The 26308-nt window shown below is 45.4% G+C and overlaps 1 protein-coding gene across 2 annotated transcripts in view; it reads right to left on the reverse strand.

The window, feature by feature from the left end:
* The window catches only part of LOC139763053 (tyrosine-protein kinase receptor-like), a 1458433-nt gene that overhangs the window by 362522 nt on the left and 1069603 nt on the right, over positions 1 to 26308 (reverse strand). For both annotated transcript variants that reach the window (XM_071688765.1, XM_071688676.1), the window contains exon 15: positions 14847 to 15009. In XM_071688765.1, coding sequence (XP_071544866.1) covers positions 14847 to 15009 — 163 coding nt within the window. The remainder of the gene's footprint in view (positions 1 to 14846; positions 15010 to 26308) is intronic.

The following is a 26308-nucleotide window of genomic DNA, read 5'->3' on the forward strand; positions in this document are numbered from 1 at the left end:
CATCTGGATGCAGCAATGTAGTTTGTGTTCTTGTTGTGTTGTGTGTAGTGTCCGCTGCAGTGAGCTTGTTTTGGATGAAGTATTTCAGTTGTGTGATGAAGCTGGAGTTCCTGTAGCCGTTGCTGATAAAGGTCTGTTGAACACACACAGTTTCTTTGTGGATGATATGCCAGTGTGATGTAGTCTTGTATGCTCGGTGCAACAGAGTGTTGATAACTCAGTTTGACTGCGTTCGAGATATTCACTAATTGCTTGTCAACAATGGCCGAACTCTGTCGGTTTCTTGTGAATGAAGGTTACGTAGCCGTCTGCGCTGCCGTTCACCATGATATCTAAGAATGTCACCTTGTTGCTGACATGTCACCTTGTAGCTGACGCTCAGTTTAGGATTGAATCTCAGGAGCAGAGTTCTCTTCCACTGTCGTTGAAGGTGGTCGAGTCGTGTCTCATCTCTGACGACTACCTAAGTGTCATCGACGTATCTGCAGTGCGTAGATGGGCGTAAAGAGTCTTCTTGTTGAACACTGTTTTCAAGGCGACACATGTAGAATGCAACAAAGGCGTCCTCTAGTGGTGAGTTCCTGGCCACTTTTATCTGCCAGTACAGGGTGCAGTCTGTGCCGGAATGGAGCCAGTGTAGTGCAGACTGTCAAAACTTACCGTAGGGTGGCGTGTGGGATGCTTGGCGAGGTGAGCTCTGGCTGGTCGCATACGTTTCCGCAGATGATGTCGATGGTGGTGTCTACTATGGGAACGCTGGTGAATAGGCTTTCGACTCGAGTTGTTCTTTGGTCTCGGGTGATATTCTTCATTTCCGTACTGTCGTCGAGACTGTTTTGAAGCTTGTGTTTGTAGTCTTCCTTGGTGAGGATGACGTAGAAGTTTCATTTAAGTGCATTCCGTACTATGTCTTTAATGATCTTTAGTTCCTTGATACATATATATATATATATATATATATATATATATATATATATATATATATATATATATATATATATACTATACTATACTTGTTCGCCTTTTCCCACGTTAGAGAGGCAGCGCCAGGAACTGGGAAAGCAAGGCCGCATTCTCTGGTTGTAATATGTAATGCACCTGAACCCCATGTGCCTCTCCACCACCACCAGGTCCCACAGACCTTTCCATGGTTTTTTCCCGGCCGCTTCACACGCACTGGTTCAGTCCATTGATGATAGTCTCCTGTATACCACGACATTCAGATTCACTATCCCGTCCACACCTTTCACTCCCTTGTTATGTTCTGGCACAAATTGCTCCAAATAATTTTTACTTCATCCTTCCATCCCCAATTTGGTCTCCCCCTTGTCCCCTGAACATCTCTTTGTATGTCCAAACCATTGCAGCACACCCTCTTCTGCTCTTTTAAACACACACTTTATATCACCACACATCTCTTCTACCCTTTCATTACTTGCTCGATCAAACCACCTCACACCACACACTGTCCTCAAACATTTCATTTCCAACACATCCACCCTCCTCGGCACAAACCCATGCTTCAACATTGTTGGGATTACTATACCGTCAAATATACCCATTTTCGCCCGTATATATTCATATAATCAATATCATTATTGATATGATTATCATCATCACTTTACAACCCCAGGAGCCCTCCTCTCACCTCATCTAGGGGCGTCTGCTGCTCTGAGCTGCCTTATACTCAGTAGCAGGGACAGGATGGACTCCTCTGAAGTAAGGTCTTTGACGTGGCTGTACTTCCCTACGTCACGTCAACTGCCGATGTTACAGCCTCACCAAAGGTGGCATCGATCGTGGTGCCACCTCAAGCAAGCGGAGTCCGGCAGTATCCGTATATATATCTATCATTCATAACTGCCCCAGACCGCTTGAAAATGTCCTGGTGTTACTCCTCGATGCCTTTTTTTAGGAGCCCTTGTAGTTCTAAGGCTGCGTCACGTCCAGTGGCAGGGAAATGAGAGATTCTTTTGGAGCGAATTCTTCGTCGAGACTGTACTCCTCTTCATTAACGCATGATGATACAGCCTCGTCGAAGTGGCTTTTTCACTCGCAGTGCAACCAGAGGCAGGCGGACTCCCCCTCTCCTCTCTCTCATATATATGTTTACCAAATGACGTCCTAGCTTCGTCTCTTCGATATATATCAACTGACTTATATTTCTCTCTTGTGTATCCCCTGATGATGTGATTATTACACGAAAGTGCTCTTGGGAACTTATCGTGTTTCATTTTCCCCGTGGACTCGTTGGAATATATATATATATATATATATATATATATATATATATATATATATATATATATATATATATATATTGGAATGATGTGGTATACCGGGGTCGACGTGCTGTCAATGGATTGAACCAGGGCATGTGAAGCGTCTGGGTAAACCATGGAAAGTTCTGTGGGGCCTGGATGTGGAAAGGGATCTGTGGTTTCGGTGCATTATTACATGACAGCTAGAGACTGAGTGTGAACGAATGTGGCCTTTGTTGTCTTTTCCTAGCGCTACCTCGCGCACATGCGTGGGGAGGGGGGTTGTTATTTCATGTGTGGCGGGGTGGCGATGGGGATGAATATATGTCTGTGTGTGTATATATATGTATAAGTTGAGATGTATAGGTATGTATATGTGCGTTTGTGGACGTGTATGTACATACATGTGTATGTGGGTGGGTTGGGCCATTCTTTCGTCTGTTTCCTTGCGCTACCTCGCAAACGCGGGAAACAGCGACAAAGCAATATATATATATATATATATATATATATATATATATATATATATATATATAATGTGGACAATATGGAAGAACGTGGGCGGGAGGCAGGCAATGTAGTGCGTGGAAACCACACTAACAAGACGGGAGGCGCCACAGGGAGCCCCCTGGGGCACAGTATCCCGCACAGTGAGGGCCCACTACAGAGTTCTCCTGCCCTCTATCACCACCATCGGGGCCAGCAGGATTGACTGGCCGCAGTGGATGCCTCCTCCTCCTCCCACACAGACACACACACACACTGATACCGGCCTGACGACCTAAATACCACAAGTCTTTTCCGGAGTTTTCCAGAGGGACTGGGTAATGGGTGGCACCTTCGGGTGGAAGGCTGGTGGTTGCGGTGGAGGGGTGGTGCTTTTGGTAGCTATAGTGGATGGGTGGCTGTTGTGGTAGAGTAATGGTAGACAGTGAACCGGTAGATGATGCAAGGGTGCACAGTGGTGACAGAACCAGTCGCTTGGGATGGTGCAAGAACAACCTCCACTGATGACTTGAGGTAAATGATGGAGTAGATGGGTGGTGCCGCTGCAAGAGCGATGGATGGGGAGCGAGTGTATTGCGGCTGGTGATGGAAGGGGTTACGCAGGGTTGGTGGAAGGCTGGAGTCTGGGAATGTGATAAGAGATGATGGCGGTACACAGGAATACCTGGGGCAACACATGAGGAATGCTGGCAACAGGAGACCTGATGTTTGACGACGAAGTGTTCTACTGGAGGTCATTGATAACATCCTTCATTCCTGATGATTATAGACGGGGACAGAACGGCTCGATCTCAGGGATGTCGGAAGAAGACAAAGGAATCATGGAAGGCAGATTCTATCTCGTGAATTCCATAATACAAATCCCATCTTTTCTTTTACATTTCAGAACACTTGCTCTTACGTCAATACATCTTTCCTGATCATGAGATAAGGAACAACACAAACCTCTCATTACACTCATTTCATCAGGCTTCCTTAAATTACCCGCACTTTGCTGCCTGATGACGCTCTCTCTGGTAAGAAATATCGGAAATGTCTGTAGAAATGAGTTGTTCATTAAATCACGAAGACTTCTGCTTTACTACCCTATCTCCACCTACTGTGGTCGGAGGGGAGGAGCCCTTTACTTTAAAATCCTGTTTCTATCTATAGTGGTGGGTAGAGTAGAGCTTTCTTACTGCAATATCCTGTCTCCAGTGTAGTGGAGTGGGGAGGGCCTTTCTGATTCACTGTCTTGTCTCCATCTATAGTAGTAGGTGGGGAGGAGCTTTACTATTCAATCCGAGAGCTCTCCAAACATACTGGGAATGTAGGACCCTGTTACTATTCTGCAGCAGATAACCCCCATCATAACCCACCAGACCTTCCGTTACCTCTCATCCCTACCCACGTATTCTCGTGAACGTGGCAGGAGATGGCCTGCACTCCACAACATCTTGAGAAACACAAAGTGTTCTGAACTGTCTGAATACACAGCTGCATCAGTGCCTATCTTCTTTAACAAAACAAGTAATCCACTAAAATGTCACAAGACGAAATGTACATATTCCTATGTAGCATCACGAGACACGGAGGTCTAGTGTTGTGTAGGTGAACACAGAATACTACGTCAACACTACATAGTGCTACATGCAGACACCTGTGTCCGATGGCACCCAGGTGCAAGTGTGGGGCCAGGAGTCTGGGATGGGAGACCTCTGGATCTTATAAGCAGTCGTCCCGTGCCCAGAGTATACAGACGCATCTAAGGCAGGTTGATGAGCTCTGGTCAGCATTCAGCTGTGCGAGTGGGTCATACAGAAGCAACCTCCTCCTTCCGCTGCTGCCTCGGATAGTTACAAGTTCGTCCATCTCTCTCTCTCTCTCTCTCTCTCTCTCTCTCTCTCTCTCTCTCTCTCTCTCTCTCTCTCTCTCTCTCTCTTTCTCTCTCTCTTTGAATCTTACCTTCTGTCCTTGTCTGTATCAACTCTCACTCAACTAAAATACGCACTCAAGTCACACTCACGAAATCCAGTCACTCTACTATGTCTCCGAACCACATCCGTCCCTCAGTCCGAGTCTGGAAGGAGGTTCTATCATTACCACGTACTTCTGTCCATTATTACTCGTATCTCCTCCCTTACTCTATATCTTCTTCCTGGCGAGATCATCCCATATGCTTGCACTCTGTCCGTGCTCCCAACCCCGAGTGATACCGCCGGCACTCTAGCAACAGACCCAAGGGTGATGCTACGTTGAGCTAGCTCACACCCAGCATGGGGTAAAGCTCCGTTAACACCATCCCGCGACATTGGCTAGTTTAAAGAGGCAAAGAGAAGCAACATTTTTCGCAGGAAAGTCACATCACCAACCTGTTTTCTATCTAGCTCCCACAGTCCTCAATTGGAAGACCCGACGCCTCGCGTCCCACGTTATAATCCTCAGTGGGAGAACACACACACACACACACAAACTCTCTCTCCAAATTCCGAAGTTTTCTCTGCCAACAAACCACTAATTTCCCTTTCCATCCATTCTCTTTCTTTACCATCAAAGTCAAATTATTTTCCGCCTGGAAGTCCTTCTTTCCTTATATAACCTAACTGTGAATTACAGTGCTATCCATTTTCTTTTTTTTACTCGCCACTCCATCAACAAATACAAATCAACGTCCTTTAGCACGACGGTACGGCACTTGAGTACGACGGTACGGCCTTTGAGCACGATGGTTCGAACCTTCTGTATGACAGTGCGACACCCAGGCACGATGGTACGACCCTTAGACACGAAGATTACAAACCTTCTACATGACGGAAGGATCTTTAAGCACGACGGTGCGACCCTTGAACGTGATGATACGAACCTTTTGTATGACGGTTCGACCCTTGGGTGTTGATGGCCTGATCTCTGCCTTTTCTATTAGACAGCCAATATTACTATTAACCTCGTGCTTCTAACCTTGAGGTCATCACCTAAGTACTAAACCACATATTCAGTTACAGTAAGCCCTAAACCCTATGTTTCATTATACGAATCTAATGATATATAACTTATATCAGAAGAGGCAAGTAACCTTTTTTTTTTTATAGATTTGGAGGTTCTTGTGGTTCATTTCAATCTCAAAGACCCGAAGGATCAGGTCTTTCTTGGGTTTACACGAAGATCCTGCCTCCTTATGTTGCCTCCACTATCATCATCTTTCCTTCCCTTTATCCAATTTCCTCTTCATTCTCGTCCGCCTTCACGCTTGCCTCACCATGAGTCTGATATTTTCCATCTTCCGCATCTTCACTCATCATCTTTCCAAAGAACCTACACCATCCACTTCTCCATCATCATCTTACCTATCCCTCCAGCTATCATTGCATCATTTATCCCTCTTATCTGCTATCCTCTGTCCTCTATCACCTTTCTTATTCCTGTTTCCATCATTCTTGATCATCACCTCATTATCCAAGCTCATTCTTCACTTAACATCCTGGAAATGATGTGGTATACGGGGTCGACGTGCTGTCAATGGATTGAAACCAGGGCATGTGAAGCGTCTGGGTAAACCATGGAAAGTTCTGTGGGGCCTGGATGTGGAAAGGGATCTGTGGTTTCGGTGCATTATTACATGACAGCTAGAGACTGAGTGTGAACGAATGTGGCCTTTGTTGTCTTTTCCTAGCGCTACCTCGCGCACATGCGGGGGGAGGGGGGTTGTTATTTCATGTGTGGCGGGGTGGCGATGGGGATGAATATATGTCTGTGTGTGTATATATATGTATAAGTTGAGATGTATAGGTATGTATATGTGCGTTTGTGGACGTGTATGTACATACATGTGTATGTGGGTGGGTTGGGCCATTCTTTCGTCTGTTTCCTTGCGCTACCTCGCAAACGCGGGAAACAGCGACAAAGCAATATATATATATATATATATATATATATATATATATATATATATATATATATATATATATATATATAATGTGGACAATATGGAAGAACGTGGGCGGGAGGCAGGCAATGTAGTGCGTGGAAACCACACTAACAAGACGGGAGGCGCCACAGGGAGCCCCCTGGGGCACAGTATCCCGCACAGTGAGGGCCCACTACAGAGTCCTCCTGCCCTCTATCACCACCATCGGGGCCAGCAGGGTTGACTGGCCGCAGTGGATGCCTCCTCCTCCTCCCACACAGACACACACACACACTGATACCGGCCTGACGACCTAAATACCACAAGTCTTGTCCTGAGTTTTCCAGAGGGACTGGGTAATGGGTGGCATCTTCTGGTGGAAGGCTGGTGGTTGAGGTGGAGGGGTGGTGCTTTTGGTAGCTGTAGTGGAAGGGTGGCTGTTGTGGTAGAGTAAGGGTAGTTGTGACAGTGAACCGGTAGATGATGCAAGGGTGCACAGTGGTGACAGAACCAGTCGCTTGGGATGGTGCAAGAACAACCTCCACTGATGACTTGAGGTAAATGATGGAGTAGATGGGTGGTGCCGCTGCAAGAGCGATGGATGGGGAGCGAGTGTATTGCGGCTGGTGATGGAAGGGGTTACGCAGGGTTGGTGGAAGGCTGGAGTCTGGGAATGTGATAAGAGATGATGGCGGTACACAGGAATACCTGGGGCAACACACGAGGAATGCTGGCAACAGGAGACCTGATGTTTGACGACGAAGTGTTCTACTGGAGGTCATTGATAACATCCTTCATTCCTGATGATTATAGACGGGGACAGAACGGCTCGATCTCAGGGATGTCGGAAGAAGACAAAGGAATCATGGAAGGCAGATTCTATCTCGTGAATTCCATAATACAAATCCCATCTTTTCTTTTACATTTCAGAACACTTGCTCTTACGTCAATACATCTTTCCTGATCATGAGATAAGGAACAACACAAACCTCTCATTACACTCATTTCATCAGGCTTCCTTAAATTACCCGCACTTTGCTGCCTGATGACGCTCTCTCTGGTAAGAAATATCGGAAATGTCTGTAGAAATGAGTTGTTCATTAAATCACGAAGACTTCTGCTTTACTACCCTATCTCCACCTACTGTGGTCGGAGGGGAGGAGCCCTTTACTTTAAAATCCTGTTTCTATCTATAGTGGTGGGTAGAGTAGAGCTTTCTTACTGCAATATCCTGTCTCCAGTGTAGTGGAGTGGGGAGGGCCTTTCTGATTCACTGTCTTGTCTCCATCTATAGTAGTAGGTGGGGAGGAGCTTTACTATTCAATCCGAGAGCTCTCCAAACATACTGGGAATGTAGGACCCTGTTACTATTCTGCAGCAGATAACCCCCATCATAACCCACCAGACCTTCCGTTACCTCTCATCCCTACCCACGTATTCTCGTGAACGTGGCAGGAGATGGCCTGCACTCCACAACATCTTGAGAAACACAAAGTGTTCTGAACTGTCTGAATACACAGCTGCATCAGTGCCTATCTTCTTTAACAAAACAAGTAATCCACTAAAATGTCACAAGACGAAATGTACATATTCCTATGTAGCATCACGAGACACGGAGGTCTAGTGTTGTGTTGGTGAACACAGAATACTACGTCAACACTACATAGTGCTACATGCAGACACCTGTGTCCGATGGCACCCAGGTGCAAGTGTGGGGCCAGGAGTCTGGGATGGGAGACCTCTGGATCTTATAAGCAGTCGTCCCGTGCCCAGAGTATACAGACGCATCTAAGGCAGGTTGATGAGCTCTGGTCAGCATTCAGCTGTGCGAGTGGGTCATACAGAAGCAACCTCCTCCTTCCGCTGCTGCCTCGGATAGTTACAAGTTCGTCCATCTCTCTCTCTCTCTCTCTCTCTCTCTCTCTCTCTCTCTCTCTCTCTCTCTTTCTCTCTCTCTTTGAATCTTACCTTCTGTCCTTGTCTGTATCAACTCTCACTCAACTAAAATACGCACTCAAGTCACACTCACGAAATCCAGTCACTCTACTATGTCTCCGAACCACATCCGTCCCTCAGTCCGAGTCTGGAAGGAGGTTCTATCATTACCACGTACTTCTGTCCATTATTACTCGTATCTCCTCCCTTACTCTATATCTTCTTCCTGGCGAGATCATCCCATATGCTTGCACTCTGTCCGTGCTCCCAACCCCGAGTGATACCGCCGGCACTCTAGCAACAGACCCAAGGGTGATGCTACGTTGAGCTAGCTCACACCCAGCATGGGGTAAAGCTCCGTTAACACCATCCCGCGACATTGGCTAGTTTAAAGAGACAAAGAGAAGCAACATTTTTCGCAGGAAAGTCACATCACCAACCTGTTTTCTATCTAGCTCCCACAGTCCTCAATTGGAAGACCCGACGCCTCGCGTCCCACGTTATAATCCTCAGTGGGAGAACACACACACACACACACAAACTCTCTCTCCAAATTCCGAAGTTTTCTCTGCCAACAAACCACTAATTTCCCTTTCCATCCATTCTCTTTCTTTACCATCAAAGTCAAATTATTTTCCGCCTGGAAGTCCTTCTTTCCTTATATAACCTAACTGTGAATTACAGTGCTATCCATTTTCTTTTTTTTACTCGCCACTCCATCAACAAATACAAATCAACGTCCTTTAGCACGACGGTACGGCACTTGAGTACGACGGTACGGCCTTTGAGCACGATGGTTCGAACCTTCTGTATGACAGTGCGACACCCAGGCACGATGGTACGACCCTTAGACACGAAGATTACAAACCTTCTACATGACGGAAGGATCTTTAAGCACGACGGTGCGACCCTTGAACGTGATGATACGAACCTTTTGTATGACGGTTCGACCCTTGGGTGTTGATGGCCTGATCTCTGCCTTTTCTATTAGACAGCCAATATTACTATTAACCTCGTGCTTCTAACCTTGAGGTCATCACCTAAGTACTAAACCACATATTCAGTTACAGTAAGCCCTAAACCCTATGTTTCATTATACGAATCTAATGATATATAACTTATATCAGAAGAGGCAAGTAACCTTTTTTTTTTTATAGATTTGGAGGTTCTTGTGGTTCATTTCAATCTCAAAGACCCGAAGGATCAGGTCTTTCTTGGGTTTACACGAAGATCCTGCCTCCTTATGTTGCCTCCACTATCATCATCTTTCCTTCCCTTTATCCAATTTCCTCTTCATTCTCGTCCGCCTTCACGCTTGCCTCACCATGAGTCTGATATTTTCCATCTTCCGCATCTTCACTCATCATCTTTCCAAAGAACCTACACCATCCACTTCTCCATCATCATCTTACCTATCCCTCCAGCTATCATTGCATCATTTATCCCTCTTATCTGCTATCCTCTGTCCTCTATCACCTTTCTTATTCCTGTTTCCATCATTCTTGATCATCACCTCATTATCCAAGCTCATTCTTCACTTAACATCCTATTACTATTTTCCCTTCTTCGCTCCCTACCTTCCCTACCCTTATTTTCTTTTCCTCCCTCTCATCTTACCTTTCTTTCTTCATCTTCACTCTTCGTGCGCATCATTAGCTCTCCCTCTTACTCTATTCTCATAGCCTTCACGAATAACTCTCATCATCGTCTCTCTCTCTCTCTCTCTCTCTCTCTCTCTCTCTCTCTCTCTCTCTCTCTCTCTCTCCTTTGTTGAAGCTGAACGAATACAAATAGGAGCAAATTAATCGTGGAAAGATGAACAGCACATCAGCGTCACCATGCAAAGGCCCAACAGGGAAAAGGATAGCTAGTGAAGCCCCCGTCAGAGATCTGCGAGTCATCATTAACGAGATGATGAGAGTTGAAAAAGCATGGCGAGAATATGGCACTACCCAGCTATGGCATGATAATGAGACCTTTCACAATAAGAGAGACAATACTATAGATGGAAAGGGGGCTTAGACATGCAGGAGGGTGAAAGGCGCGCACGGGATAGAGTGAAATGGAACGATGTGGTATACTGGGGTCGACGTGCTGTCAATGGGCTTAACCAGGGCATGTGATGCGTCCGGGGTAAACCATGGAAAAGTCTATCGGGCCTGGTTGTGGAGAGGGGCCTGGGGTTTCGGTGCATTACACATGACAGCTGTAGAATGAATGCATGTGAGCGAATGTGGCCTTTCTTCGTCTGTTCTTGGCGCTACCTCGCTAAAGAGGCAAACGGTGATTAGAGCACATACTACCAGGCGAGATAAACATTCGTTGGATAAATACAGACATATAGAGTCCTAGATAATTGTCACAAACAGTCCTTGATTAACGCAAAATTGACAGTTATGTACTGTGTGTGGCGGCAGAGAGGAACAGTGTCATAAAACATGTAAGATAGGCGGTGAGCGTCTCGAGTTAGTATTGCCTACCACGAACACCTCTTATGGAGGTAGGTAGGCGGGTGTGTGCTTTCTCTTTCCTCTTCCTCCTATTCTTTTTCTTCCTTCTTCTTCTACCTCCTCCTCCTCCTCATTTTCTTCCTTCCCGTCCTCCTCCTCCTCCGTCATCAGACAGATTCAATCGCTTCCTCCTAACTATTCTTCTCCGTCCGAAACTTCTCCACCTTCCTCTCCCTGCTCGGCTCCCGAGGGTCGGTCAGGAATTTCTGGGAATCCGGAACTGGAGCCTCGCGCACCGTAAAAGTTCCCACCAAGCACCGAGTGCACTCAAGTTAATGGATACATTCCAATGACACACCTAAGTTACTGAATGCACTCAAGACTTGGATTACACTCGTATCCACAGACACACACACACACACACACACACACACACAAATCATGAAACACACTCACAGCAATTCATACACTCACTCTCAAGTCCTCTTGTAAAACATTCACATCAGTTGACACAAGCAGTTGTTGATGTAACCTCGTATCAAGTGAAACACTCAAACCGGCGTGTGAGAGGTCAAATGAAACACTGAAGGCTTCGAAGAAGCTCACGTCAGATGAGACGTAGTAGTCCAGGAACTTACAAATATCAACCAACATAATCGGTTCTATGGATATATATATATCAACTGACACTCTCAAGCCCTGGGGTATACTCATAGTCAACGGATATACTCGAGTCCAAGGACATACGTCCTGGAACGCATCAAAACCAACGGGGAAAATGTTCAGACACATACCACCTAGTTTAACGTAAACAATCACGTCTAGAAACACAAGCCTGGCAAGATACTCGAGCGAAACTCACTCGAATCAAGGGACATACAGTAATTCATGAACACACACACAGACACACACACACACACACACACACACACACACACAGGGAGGCATTACGGGCTACAGACACTCGCCGGGATGGCTTCATTGTAAGGAACATCCTCAAAGCATCCCTCTGGTCAGGGTGAGGACTTCAGAACGCACCTTAGATGGAGAGGCGAACGTACAAGAGTACCTACCGCTACACAGTACCCCAGATACGAGGTAAAAAGAGTACTTATAATGAGGGATACGCTCGAAAGAACTACGTGGGTAGAAAATGTTTTAACGAGCTAAAGAAGAAAAGTGCCATATGTGAAGAGCTACTGTGTAGGCCTGCAGTTAGTACATGTAGTTTAGCTCGTATATCTGGCATTAGTACGTGCAGGGTTAATATGGGTTGATAGGTCCAGGGATGGTATGTCCAGAGCTGATGTGCGCACAGTGGTATGTATATTTGGTTAATCTGTGTAAAATTGGCAGCCTTAGGGATGGTATATGTAGGGTCAGCGTTTGTAAAACTAGCAGGCCTATGGACGCTACGTGCTGCGTGTGTGTGTGTCTGTGTGTACACAGTAGTAAAGACATGGTACTTATATACATGGTTAAGAGAAGTGGAAATGCGAGAGAAATACGAGTGTAAAACTCTCTCCCCGTAACACACAAACAGTAATTACAACACACATATAACTACAGTTTCTCGCGTCCGCATGATAGCGAACCACAACCAGGCCCGAACCACAACCAGGACCTACAGACCTTTCTGTGGTTTCCCCCGGCTGCTTCATATGCCCTGGTTCAGTCCACTGATAGCACGTCGCCCCCTATGGACCTCATCGCTCTAATTCACTCTATCCCGTATGGACACACACACATACATATACACAAACACACACACACACACACACACACACACACATATATATATAGTAAAGGCTGTGTGGATCAGGTGTTTGCTTTGAAGAATGCGTGAAAGAAATTACAAAAACAAGTGAATTAGTATGAGCCATTTATGGATCTGGGGAAGGCATAGGATAGGGTTGACAGACATGTTTTATGGAAGGTATTAAGAGTATATAGTGTGGGAGGTAAATCGCTTGTAGTAATGAGAAGTTTTTTTTCATCAAGGATGTAAGGCACGTGTAAGAGCAGGAAGAGAGGAGCGTGAATTGTTCTCAGTGGAGGTCGGTCTGTGGCAGGGGTGTGTGTCAACATGGTTGATTAATGTGTTTATGGATGGGATGGTTAGTAAAGTAAATGCAATAGTCTTGAAGAGAGGGGCAAGTATGCAGTCTATTGGGGATGAGAGGGCCTGGGAAGCGAGTCAGTTGTTGTTCGCCTATGAAACAGCACTGGTGGCTGATTCGTGTAAGAAACTGCACATCTTGGTGACCGAGTTTGGAAGTGTGTGTAAAAAGAGAAAGCTGAGAGTAAATGGGAATAAAACCAAGGTTATTAGGTTTATCACAGTTGAAGGACAAGTTACTTGGCATGTAAGTTTAAATGGAGGAAATTTGTAGGAAGTGAAGTGTTTTAGATATCTGGGAGTGGATTTGGCAGCGGATGGAACCATGGAAGCTGAAGTGAGTCATAAGGCGTGGGAGGAAGCGAAGGTTCTGGATTGGATTAGATTATAGAATTTAGGCTCATAAGCCAAGCACTGGAGCTTCTAAGGTTATTCAGCGCTCTTAATACAGATTATAATATTGTTTTAGAAAGTCAGCGAAGGCTCTGGGAGCGATGAAGAATGTTTGGAAGAAAGGACGTTATCTCGAAGGGCAAAAATGGATGTTTGAAGGAGTAGTAGTTCCAATAATATCATGTGGTTGCGAGGCGTGGGATATAGATAGGATTGTAAGGGAGAGTGGATGTATTGGAAATGAAATGTTTGAGGACAACATGTGGTGTGAGGTAGTTTGATCGAATGAGCAATGAAAAGGCAAGATAACTGTGTAGGAGTAAAAAGATTGTGGTTAAGAGATTAGAAGATATTGTGTGGAAATAGGTTGGACATAAGTAGAGAAAGTTTTACAAAGAGGATATATATGTCAGAAGTGGAGGGAGCAACGAGAACCGGGAGACCAAATTGGAGATTAAAGGATGGAATGAAAAAGATTATGAGAGATCGGGGCCTGAACTTAAGGTTGGGTGAAAGACGTGGACGGAATACAGTGAATTGGAAAGATGTGGTATAACGGGGTCGACGTGCCGTTAAAGGACTGAACCAGGGCTTATGAAACGTCCAGGGTAAACCATGGAAAAGTCTGTGGGGGCCTAGATGTGGATAGGGAGTTGTGGTTTCGGTGCATTACATATGGCAGCTAAAGAACGAGTGTGAGCGGACGTGGCCTTTCTTCGTCTGCTTCATGGCGCTACCGAACTGACGCAGGGGGCGGCGATCGAGTGTTAGGGGTTAGAGAAGGGTGTATTTATCTTTTTCCTTCCCTTTACATACTTTGTGCTACTTCCTGTGGGACGGGATGGCACGGGGGAATGGATGAAGACGAGCAAGTATGATTATCATTATTATTATTATTGTTGTTATATATATATATATATATATATATATATATATATATATATATATATATATATATATATATATATATATATATATATATGAGAGAGAGAGAGAGAGAGAGAGAGAGAGAGAGAGAGAGAGAGAGAGAGAGAATGTGGGTGCTACCAGACTACATCTGCATGTGGTTATGTCGCAAGTGAAACGTCACCGTTGAACTTTTATCATCGTAGTCCGAATCTCGTCTAAGTATTTCTTCCTCAAAAGGAGTCCATCGTCCTCCTGCTACAGAGGGTAGAGCAGCCCTGATGCTTCGGGAACCCCTGGAGGAGGGGTCCTTAGGGTTACATAGTAATAAATGATACTAATAATGAAAATATTTTAAAATGAAATATACATGTGGAGGATGAAGTACTGACCTGATTCTGTGTATCCTTGCAAGCAGATCGCCCCTCCTGACCGACCAAGATGTAGAGGTCAGTGTTGGAGGGGAGGTAGAAGGTGCCCCTGGCTACGGCTCCGTGCGTGGTAAGGTCCTGAGTCTGGACGCCCCCGCCTCCGCTCGCGCCCTTCGCCACGATCCTGCAGAAGTCAACATACCTGTGTTTAGTACGCGAGAAATAACAACTTGCTCTCGTCGGTGGCTGGAAAGGTGGTAGTTGTGTTGTTAGTGTGTGTGTGTGTGTGTGTGTGTGTGTGTGTGTGTTTACTTGGCTACCTATCTGTATGATACGGGGAAGGAGTTCTAAACATGTGGAGCCCGCAAATTCTTGAACGTTTTCAATTCTCATCCAAGGGTTTAAACTTCTGTATGCTGTCCGCAGTCACACTCTTATCGCCGAGTCTGTTCCATTCATCCACTGTTTTTATATCATAAAAGTAAGGAACACCACAGGATCGTGGGCAAGGGTACGTGGATTACGTAGTAGCGATAGCTCCCAGGAAAGCTAAGACAAAAAAATAACTTTGTATACTGTAGAGAGATAGAGAGATCACAATGGAGGAGGGAGGGAAATGGTAAATTGCTTTCTTAGATACAATAATATGGGAGCCTGAGCAGCGCGTACGATTTTCAGATAACCATAAATTCATAAACAAGGAAAATTCTTTTATTCATAATCTCTCGGCCCAAAACGCAACGTCGAGTAACCATTGGCTTCTGAGGTAACTAGAATATGCAGTATGAAGTATGTGGTTGATGAGCGCATACGTATTGTCAGTTTCAAAAAGATGTGTAGCCCTGAAGGTTTGGTAGTTAGACTCAAGAGAGTGGCCAGCAATATACCGGAAAGACGCTGATAATGTTGAAAGCAGCGCAGCGGAAAACATGTATACAGCAGTTCCAAATTCAAGGAATACATGCTTACAGAAAATGAGAATCAAAATTGCTGCTACATCAGGTGATGTGTTAAAAGCAAAAAGGGGTGGAGGTTTTAATATACCTTTTAATGGATGTCCGGCCATCCAATACAGGGTAACAGGTCGAGGTATGTCCAAAAGGAAAAGTTAACATAAACCTGGTATACGCAATCATATGACATCGAATGCGCTTGCTGTCTACGTAGTTAAGTATGGCCACCTATCAAGGTGGCAGGGAGCTGATAAATGTATGTAATATGTTACGAATTGAAGAAACGAATATGGAAAGCCTTGGGAGCGACCCCCACATTTACACAAGTGTCCAATCACCAGAAGGGCTTCAAGAGCACGATAGGCTTCAGGGGCAGCGAGCATGACGCTGGCTGAGGGTAGACACGGTATGTACACTATTGAATTAAATCAGGTTAATGTTTTCCCACTCTGAAATGCTGCTTGGGTCCGAATTTATGGGCGGAATAGTGTTTTGTGCTGGGAAAAGAACGAGTATTAGAGTCAAATGGGAAAGGATTGGGCATTGAAGTCTGTTCAAGGGAATCGTCGGTTAAGAATGAATGGGGTTGCGGGCTGAGAAAAAAAAAAACCTGTAGAGAGAGAAAAGTGTCGGCGATATGACAAGAGCCCTGAAGGACACCAGCGATGACAATAAAAGAGGAAAAAGTCGCTTCATCAATGATTGCCGTAATGGAACGACCAGAAAGGAAACTCTGCAACACAGAACTGAGAAAAGCAGAAAATCCTATCCAATATTCTGGAAATAATAAGAACCACGAGAAAATATGCACAAACATCCCTGAGGGGGAGGACCAGAGATGAAGCACAGAGAGAACACCACAAGAAAGACCTTGCACCACGAAGGATGCACGGGTGATGATCTAGTGCAAGGGAATGGGATTCTATGTGTTTCAGAAAACGAGAGTTGAGGGAGAATTTCACTGGAATTGGATACAGCATAAGCGAGAACGACGAGGCAATATATAAGGTTGGTTGCACCAGAACATGTGCTTCCGGGAAGAAGGAAGAGTTTGGTATTGCAGACGTGACATGGACGAGAAACGATCAGGGCGAACTCAGATACAAGCTATTTCTAGCTCGAGAATATTCGTAAGACTTTAAACGAGAAAAATATGGAAAGTTGGAGGGAGAGTTGGAAGAGGATGATGGAATAAGAACAGATGTGGAATCATCTAAAGTTAGAGGAAAATAAGTTGGCGAAAAGAGTATCTTTTCAGTAGATGCGACGGAGAAAAGGGGAGGGAGGGACACATCACAAAACTTATTGGAAATGTTTTGGTTGAGGACTTAAGGCAATTTTCATGTGAAGATGAAAAACCAGCACGCACGTGTTCATGTGGACGTGCTCAGCACGCACGTGTTCATGAGGACGTGCTCGTCTCTACGAGCAACAGCTTTGGAATGACTCCGTGCAGACATAAAGGCAGGATGAGATTCAGGGAGAAGGGAAGAGACATGGCTTGATACGCTTAGGCACAGATGCCACAAGCAGCCGAGGAAGACCTGTCGATCAAACGACGACTTGGGATGATCAGGGTAGAATTGACTTTACCCTGGCTAAGGCGACCTCATTTACGCAGTCAGGATAAAGGAAGGTCTCCTGGCCGGCAAAGCAGTGTATTGGTCGTAAGGAATATCAGTAAAAAAAGGAAAAGCTCTGAAAGGAAGATCACAATCCTCCACAAAGGAGGTGTTTCGAGATATGGATAGCGGTGGAAGCGATTGGCGTAAGACTGTGACTGGAAGACTCCACAGGGGGCACGTGCAGTGTGTGTATAGTGGTAGGGGAAGGAACGAGAAAGATATCGAATGTGTTATATGAGCGGTCATAACGTTAGCGGTTTTTCGGGTGCTTAATTAGCTGTTCCAGATTCAGAAGAAGGGAAGTAAAATGCATTCGATTCCATCAGGATTATGGAAGGTAGAGCCAAGCTAGTCTCTGAGGTGGATATTGAAATCATCTACGTAAAACATTTCAACATGTGGATGTAAAGGCAAAAATGCCTCGTGGCAGGAAGTTTAATGACTGAAGAATTATAATTAACTAGAGGAACTAGAGTGGGAAGGGGGACAATAACAATGTAGACATAACTATAAAAATCGTGAGCTAAATGCCTTAAGGTTTGAAAAATCAAGCTGAGCGAGGCGAACAATGGGCGTTTTTGTCCTAGAGAGCACAAACACCTCATGGAGCGGAGACGGTGGTACAGAGACTAGAGATCACAAACACCTCATGGAGCGGAGACGGTGGTACAGAGACTACATCTAAAGATCTAAGTTAAGTGAACAGAAGCAGAAACGACGATCAAGAGAAGAAGTAGACAGATGGTATTCAACAGAGCGTAGGCGGTTCTAAGACCTGGAATGTTGTCGAAATGGATAGAGACAGCTAGGTATAGAGGCAACGTTGACTGATGTGGGGTGCAGTCCAGGCAACCGCATAGCCTTTTTCAACGGCTGGTACTGGAGGCACATCACTTAGGTGTTCTACAGTTGATGAATAAATGAAACAGGAAGAGTGTGATGAAGAACAAAGTTTTGAGTGTTACACGTTCCAGTGTTATACGTGTGTGTGTGTGTGTGTGTGTGTGTGTGTGTGTGTGTGTGTGTGTAGTGTGTGTAGTGTGGGGGTTCAGTTCTAATTACCCATATGTAAGCGAGGCAGAGGAGCAAGAGATAAACTGGGAACGGGAGGAGGACGTGAAAGCAGCCACTACAGTGTCGACTCGACTCATTGTCCTGTCGCCACCAACACTCCCGATACTAAGCAACGAACATTTCCTTAACTGGTTAATGTCTACTGCCCACCCATCCACCCACGACCAATATACATATATAATATACGGTGATATATCTGCCTGGGTGTGCTCGCCTGACAAGCAGGGGATAATAACAGGTGGGGGTTATTCATGACGATAGCGAGGACTTCAAAGGACTCGTTAAAATCAATCTGCAGAGCTGGTCGACATGTTACTGGTAATGGCACCAAGGTAGAGAGTCCTCTGGTGATTACAGTCATTATTACTGTACGATGTGTCCACAAACACACACACACACACACACACACAGAGGTGGCTGTCTTTTCTCTCTACCTCACCCACGCACACGAGTGGCCTGCTGACATTCATCCTAGCGTTATACAACCTCCTCATCTGACACATAACACCTGGCAATACGTAACTCACAAGACGCCTTCCTCCCAACTCTTACACGAGTCTTCCGCGGTGGTCGTAAAATCTCGTCGTAAGTACAAGTAAGTAAACAAGTTAGGCATCTACGTTCCTGTGTACCATACTTCTCTAAAAGTATAAGTTCCTGCATAATTCCCGTGAAGTTTTCTCTCCCTGTGAAGGAGACCTGACCTGACGCCGTGCCACGGCCCTACCTTCCAAAGGAGCGACATCCAACGCTAATGTAATTTGCCATCCTAGTCTCTTTACCCGACACACCACACCTTCAGAATTGTACTGGATCGTACATTATGTACTTGCTATGCGACACCTGCGCAGAGGGAACAGACAAAATACTACCTGGGTCAGGTGGCGGCAAACAGGAAGCGTTGCCCACATCGCCAATAGTAAAGTACAGAACAAAGGCAAGTGTGTGTGTGTGTGTGTGTGTGTGTGTGTGTGTGTGTGTGTGTGTGTGTGTGTGTGTGTGTGTGTGTTTCGTGGAAAAGCGACGGCAACCGCTGAGGTAGAGAATTATAAGCACAAACACAGCTCCGAATTTTTTCCACCGTCTGACCCGAGGAAGAGAGAGACTAATTAACCACTGTGATTAATTCAGTCATTAAAGTGGACTCGGCTAAAACTGGCAGTAGACAGTAGCTCCTGATCCGACCTCATGACTTCGGATCGGATGACCCATGAGCGCGATGACACGACCACGAACGTACGACCATCGAACACGATGGTACGACCCTCGAACAAGAGGGTACGACCTTTGAGTAGGATGGCGTGCGACCTTTGTCGTAACCCTTAAGGGCCGGGCCAAAGGCCAGCCCATCATACCCAAAGGTCGTAATATCGTGCTCGAAGGGCGAATATCCATCGTCCTCAATGGCATAGAGCTCTCTTTCACCATAGATTACGTACGTACGAACATCTCCAAGGATACATCACTGATGTACTCGGTAGAAGTCACTTAGGATGTGAATCCTTCTATCACTAACAAGTGTCTGAACCCTTAGGATTCAATCTCATCCTCCTGGAGTACGCCAGCGAGTCGCACGTCTGTCTCATATACGCCCAGTTCTATGTATCCATGACTACAACACTGAGCCGAGATTGGAGTCCCGATGAATCGTTCACCTGCTAATAAGAACAGATATCCATGTTATGCTCATTACTCTATGTAACGAAGAGATATTTTCAGTAAAAAATTCACTCAGAAAAGACAAAATAATATTTGGTTATGCGTGCGGGGCTCAGGCCTGCAGCACCAAACGGCTGTGCCCTTGAGAACCTTGTGTTCTGCAGACAAACACGAGGCTCACCTACACATAATGGCTTCCTCGTACGTGACTTGTTTGTTCTTATACACAAACCACCTCCTCCTTCCCCGTGTGATCCTGCCTCCTTCCTTAACACTCTTTGACTGTCTTAAATAGCCCCCACACCTCTTGATGCAATCGTATTCCCTTCCAGCAAACTATCTTCCCTTTTTTTTTCACACAACCCCCTCCCTTCTGATGCAATACCACCAGAGACAATTCCTTCTACACTATTCCTTCTCTTCCATACACACACACACACCCGCTCCCCTCTCCTTCGTAACACTTACCTTAACGGTTCATCCCCCAGTCCCTTCGTAGTCATTTCCTCTACACAATCCTTCCCCTTGTCTGCATAGTTCTTCCCTCCCCATACGTGGTCCTTCTCATTCCCTACTCAGTCCCTCCTTCCCCCTTGTGACTCACCGTCTATACACTCCCCCCAGCTTCCCTATACGAAGTCACCTCCAAATAACCTATCCTTTGTCTTGGACAATGGCTCCCATTCTCTAGACATTCCTCCCCTTCCTGATATAGTCCCTCCCTACCTCTACACAATCTTCACCCTCCCTACGCATTCCCTCCCCGTCCAAACACAGCCCCCCCTCCCATTCCTAGTCAGTCACTTACGCCACACCATCCCACACTGCCCATGGGAAGGGGAGAAGCAGCAGCTAAGTGATGGGCAAGCTCCAAGTCATTACATAGGATCACTGGAGTTTGAAGAACCTTAAAGAAGATCTCGCTCGGGCGTTTCCCAGGAGATGGACGGCTCGAGGACACCGTGTGGGACGAGTAAGTCATAATAAGAAGTGAATGTTTTTCCTCTGGTCTTTTTACCGGTATACTCCTAGCAAGGCAACGGTAAACAGCGTCACGGGAACACCCTATGGCCAGGATGTGGTGTGGTGTGTTGTGGCGGGGGAAGCAAAACACTACTTTCATCTCACGTTGCCAGGTGCAAATGCGAGGGGGCGTTCCACAGTGCGGAGACTAAGTTTTTCGTCGGGGTCTTACACATCCCCACATATTCCCTCAGCTTTACTTAATACTTCAACTTCTCAGAAGGCACAGAGTCCCTGATTTTCCCCCAAAATACTCTCCTATTTTCATGTATATTTTCCAGAGCGTTTACGTTATCCATTCCCTGTACCTCCATGCATATACCAACCTTCCCTCAGTCAACAGTTCCATAAAGAACAAACCACCGATCGTTTAACCCTTTACTCCCCACATACCGCACCAGTGTACACGATTTCTTGCTGCAGGTTAAGTTATTCCAATCGCACGCTTTCTTGATCTACAGAATCTGTCCTACTCTAGGAATTCCTCCTTTCCTTTTATATCCCTCGTAGCTCACTTCCTTGCAGAAACAAATGTGTTCTACCCGTCACTCATCTAGTCTCCTCTCCTATGTAAACCCTCGCAACCGGCATTATTCCTAACAACTCGTATAATCCTCCCTGTCGACATCCTCAAATCTCGCACTTTCGCAAATAATTGATCTCGTGCGGTCTAATTTACACTCTGTCTGGAAAACTCTCCTTGCCAATTAACCCGACCCACATATTCCTCCCACTTCATTTCTACTCCTTTTATCCTCCTGGCAACAGGATCTTTCAATACACAACCCACCCGTCAGTGCTTGAGGGTAAGTCTCTGTCGATGGCGTTGCCAATATACACACGAAGATTGCACTCGGTCCAACAACTAATGCACCAGTAAGATGTCTTAACAAAATAGAGATATCTTCTCCGTCCTTACGATGATACTGGACACTCAGGACTGACAACACATTCGGTTCATCACTGTCCTACTGTGTGTGTGTGTGTGTGTGTGTGTGTGATCTTGCAACACGACAGTCAACAAGCAACCCAGGTGATCAGTGGTGGCAGCCGCTGCAGGAGCAACATGGCACGTGTAACCTTCTACTTAAGTACCTGATGTCCTTTAGATTCCATAAGTGTCCACCTACTCATGTCTGAAGCGTTTCGTGTCCTCAAACACTGATATATAGATTTACACGCACATACATACACATAAGCAAATACTCACAGGGATATAAACTAATATACATAAACACACACACACACGGGGACACATGATTGAAGAGGAACCTCCCGGGTGCGGTGACAATATTGCTATCAGTAGCAAACAATACTTGAACTAAACTTACAGATATGAATCTACAACATTTTCACATTTTCAATACCTGCCACAAATATTCCTGTACTATTAAGACTCTCCAGGGGACATGTGCCTCGCTTGCACAATGATAATACTTGACGAGAAATACGGTGTGATACCCACGTAGTTATATAGTTATTCAAACACATTACACAAAACCTCGCAACAGGAATATCAACATGACGTTATTATTCATATTCAGGATTATTGACGACCTGACCGTGAGCTGGAACATCCCACAATCCCCTCCTGCACCGTGGTGGTGTGGGCGGCCCCAGGGATCAGTTGGTGATGCTAACCATTAAGGAGAGTGGGTCTGCAGCACGAGACCTGGCCAGTATCGATGGGGGTCTGCTACACGGGTATCCTAAACCCTGCTCAAAAGGCGACAGGTCAGGACATTATTGAAAAAAAGGGTTCTGTTCAATGGACATCAAGAGAACTGGACAACTGAGGTCTGCTCAAGGGCGTTCAAAACACAAATACCAAGGTAGACTCAATGGACACCAGAGAACCTAGCCTTACTGAGGATAAGGTCGACTCAAGGAGTACCACGAGACCCATTCATTACCGAGGAAGATGTCTGCTCATGTAAGGCGATCCAAACACTGCTGACGAAGAGATGAGCGCAAGGGACGACAGGAAAACATAGGTTTGATCATGGGGCACCAAAATACCTAAAGATGACTATGGAACAGGTCTGTTCACGGAACATTAGGAGACCTAAAAGTGAGGAGGAGGTCTGATCAAGACCCAGACTTTACCGTCCAGGAGGAATAGTCATGGTACATTTGGGGAATAAAGACAATGAGAAAGGACGTCTGCTCACTAGACACGAGGTGAAGCAGAGTATACTATGACCGGGACTATTACTGCAAGGTGACATGTATTGACAGCCTCTGTCGAGGATGCCCCGGTAGACCTGGGTGATACAGTGGAAGAGGTCTTGTCAAGGGCACCAGGAGACAGGGATAACGACGCGGAGATGGCTTGTTTCAGGGGCACCGAGAGAACCGAAGAGAATTAAAATGACAACTGAAGGAGTATCAAGAGAGCTGGACGACCCTTGTCCTCACCAAGGCAGCTGTCGACTGACGCATCGCTGTTCACTGCACTAAACTCAGGGTTTTTACATGACACCCTACAGGCCCGACAGTGTTACCATATACTTCATTACTTTGAATTCAGTTTGTAATTGTGTATAAACAACATCTGTAATAACCCACTTGAACCGTACAGGGAGGAAGCTTTACACTTAGGGGGTCCCTTCTCCAGCATTTTCTGCTACTACAAAATCTAACTTTCTGTATGAGAGTCTATCCATCATGTCTTCATTCATTTTATTCCATTATTCCACCATAATATTAGAGGCATTTTTTACACTTCTTTAAACAATTTCCTTCTTTAATTGAGTTTTATGTCTTTCGGTTGTTCTACCTCTACATTCCATTTTCTACGTCGTCAATCTGTTTTACCGATATAAAGGTGGACCAATTTAAGACCTCTTGCTTTCCCTTTAACTCAGTCCTCTTAATTCTGGTACCATCTTTTTTGAGCAAGTCCAGATATAAACAATCCACCTCGCATTCACTTTTATGCATTTCAGAGTTCACTCTCTCGTAGAAATCAAAGAGGTTCGTTACACTTGACCAATCCCTAAACCAGTACTGTCTCTCACTTATCTATCTGCTTTCCAAGTACCACCTCCAGAGCCTCACAGACCTCACTGGTCTGTGAGACCGGTCGGTAATTCAGTACCTTTCTTATAGAAAGCCATGATGCTTGCCTTTTCCATTCCCTTTGCACTTTGCCTTTCCACAACGACGTCTTGAAACTTATCTCAAAACTTTGTTTAGTTTGTCTGCACACACCTTTGGCGCAGATGACAAAATGTCATCCCTATGACCATGAACCTTGTATGGTTAAAGATTCTCTAGTATCCTGTTCATTGTTTTCTAGATACAGTATCTTCATGCTTTCTGAAGTCTTTTCTCCATTCCATTCCATCAGTGTTGGGGGTTATCGTGTCTTCCACCATGAAAACACTTTTAAACTTATTATTTAGTCTACATATCTATACGTCATCCTCTATATGATTCTTCCCTCTGGATCCCTCAGGCTAATTCGCTGGTCTGTAACTGACAATATACTCGCTATGATATCCCCTACAAGGATGCTTTGTCTCTCCTTCCTTACCCTGGCGTCTTGTTCTCTTATACATTGAGAATGCTGGTTGGCTGGCGGGAGTGCAGCATATGTCTTCACTGTACATCTCACACTAAACCATTCTTCCCAAGTCCTTAAGCTTCGACCCTGAATCCGAGGCTATATATATATATACCCATATTATTCCTTTACTGTAAATCTTATAGAACCTTACAACACTATGTCCTGGTTCGTGGTTACTAAGCACCAAGTCCCAAACTAAGTAACCAAATATATTGTTGAAGTTTCTACGGTGTCTAAGTTGACATCTCATCTTTAGGTCTCGTATCACCTCTACGTTTTATTAACCTCCTCATTTACCACATACTCAAACTTGAGCATTACATGATGACTCTTTCCAAATGGTGTACCGTACACAACGTTCTCAACATCCATGTGAATATATGATTATGATGATGGTATCTAGCAACGATGGTGTACAAGTCCCTCTCATTCTTGTGTGTTCAGTGACAAGATGGCGCGAGCCATCATCCTTCCTACACACTAAAACTTCTGCCACCGTGACTCCCTGTGACCATAAGAATCCTTGTGTGGGATTACCATTTACGTGTTACGGGGAGAGAGTTCTACACTCGTGTTGGCACGTCCCTTATCCTTGTGTATATATACCATGTCTTTTTTACTATATATGAATACACACACACACACACACACACTAGACTGTGTGTGTGTGTGTGTGTGTGTGTGTGTGTGTGTGTATGTGCGCGCTCGCGCAATAGTCAACTTCTAGAACAATTTAAACCACAATAAGTATAATTTTCATACTCTGACTATCTCAGGCTTACCACAGAGTACTGTACCAACTCGGTATGTAAGAACTCAAGACACTGGGCTGTCTCCTAGCTTTACCTTTTTCCCATCCTAACCGTGGAAAGCAGTAAAGATTGTGACAAAGATCACTATGTATGACGCATTACACAGTCAAGACTGCGAAAGGAAAAAAGTAAGTGATTCAATTTACAAGCTCATTTCGTCCGCATTGAACGGAGAAAAGGCAACATGGATGTAAACTCACTCCACAACGATTATCGTAAACAGGATTCAATTTCCAAAGCCGAGTGGCAAAAGACGACCACACGATCCCCATTAGGTCGACGTGATCAGATTCGCTCTTCGGGTAAAGGGAGATAAATAGCCCTTGGGATATGTTCTGGAACCCAGGCATCAGTCTGTCGCACCTTACCTTCATCTCTCACTGGTGTACTGTTGGGCATTCATAAAGTTCTCCATAAAGCCTTTCAAAGCCCAGCAAAAGCTGCTCACTATCCAAGGGCGACAGATGCTCAATGGAGAAGCAGCCGTTATCAACCAACGTCGACCAAGAAACAGCCGTGTCAACCAACGTCGACCAGGTGCTCGACGGCAGAGAGCCATATCGACCAATGTCAATCAATTCACGTTGTTGCGAGTTGACACAGGATCTGTAATAAGTCCACTCTAGCCAATACCTGAGGACTTATGGGTCGAGAGGCTCCACTGTAGGGCTTTCCTCCTGCTCCTCCTCCTCCTCCTCTCCTACTCACAGCTCGCTGCCTCCCTTCCCTCTGTGTTAGAGGCTTCACCGCACTACACACCCACCCA

Source organism: Panulirus ornatus, chromosome 1 (genome assembly GCF_036320965.1).
Source record: "Panulirus ornatus isolate Po-2019 chromosome 1, ASM3632096v1, whole genome shotgun sequence".
NCBI lineage: Eukaryota > Metazoa > Arthropoda > Malacostraca > Decapoda > Palinuridae > Panulirus > Panulirus ornatus.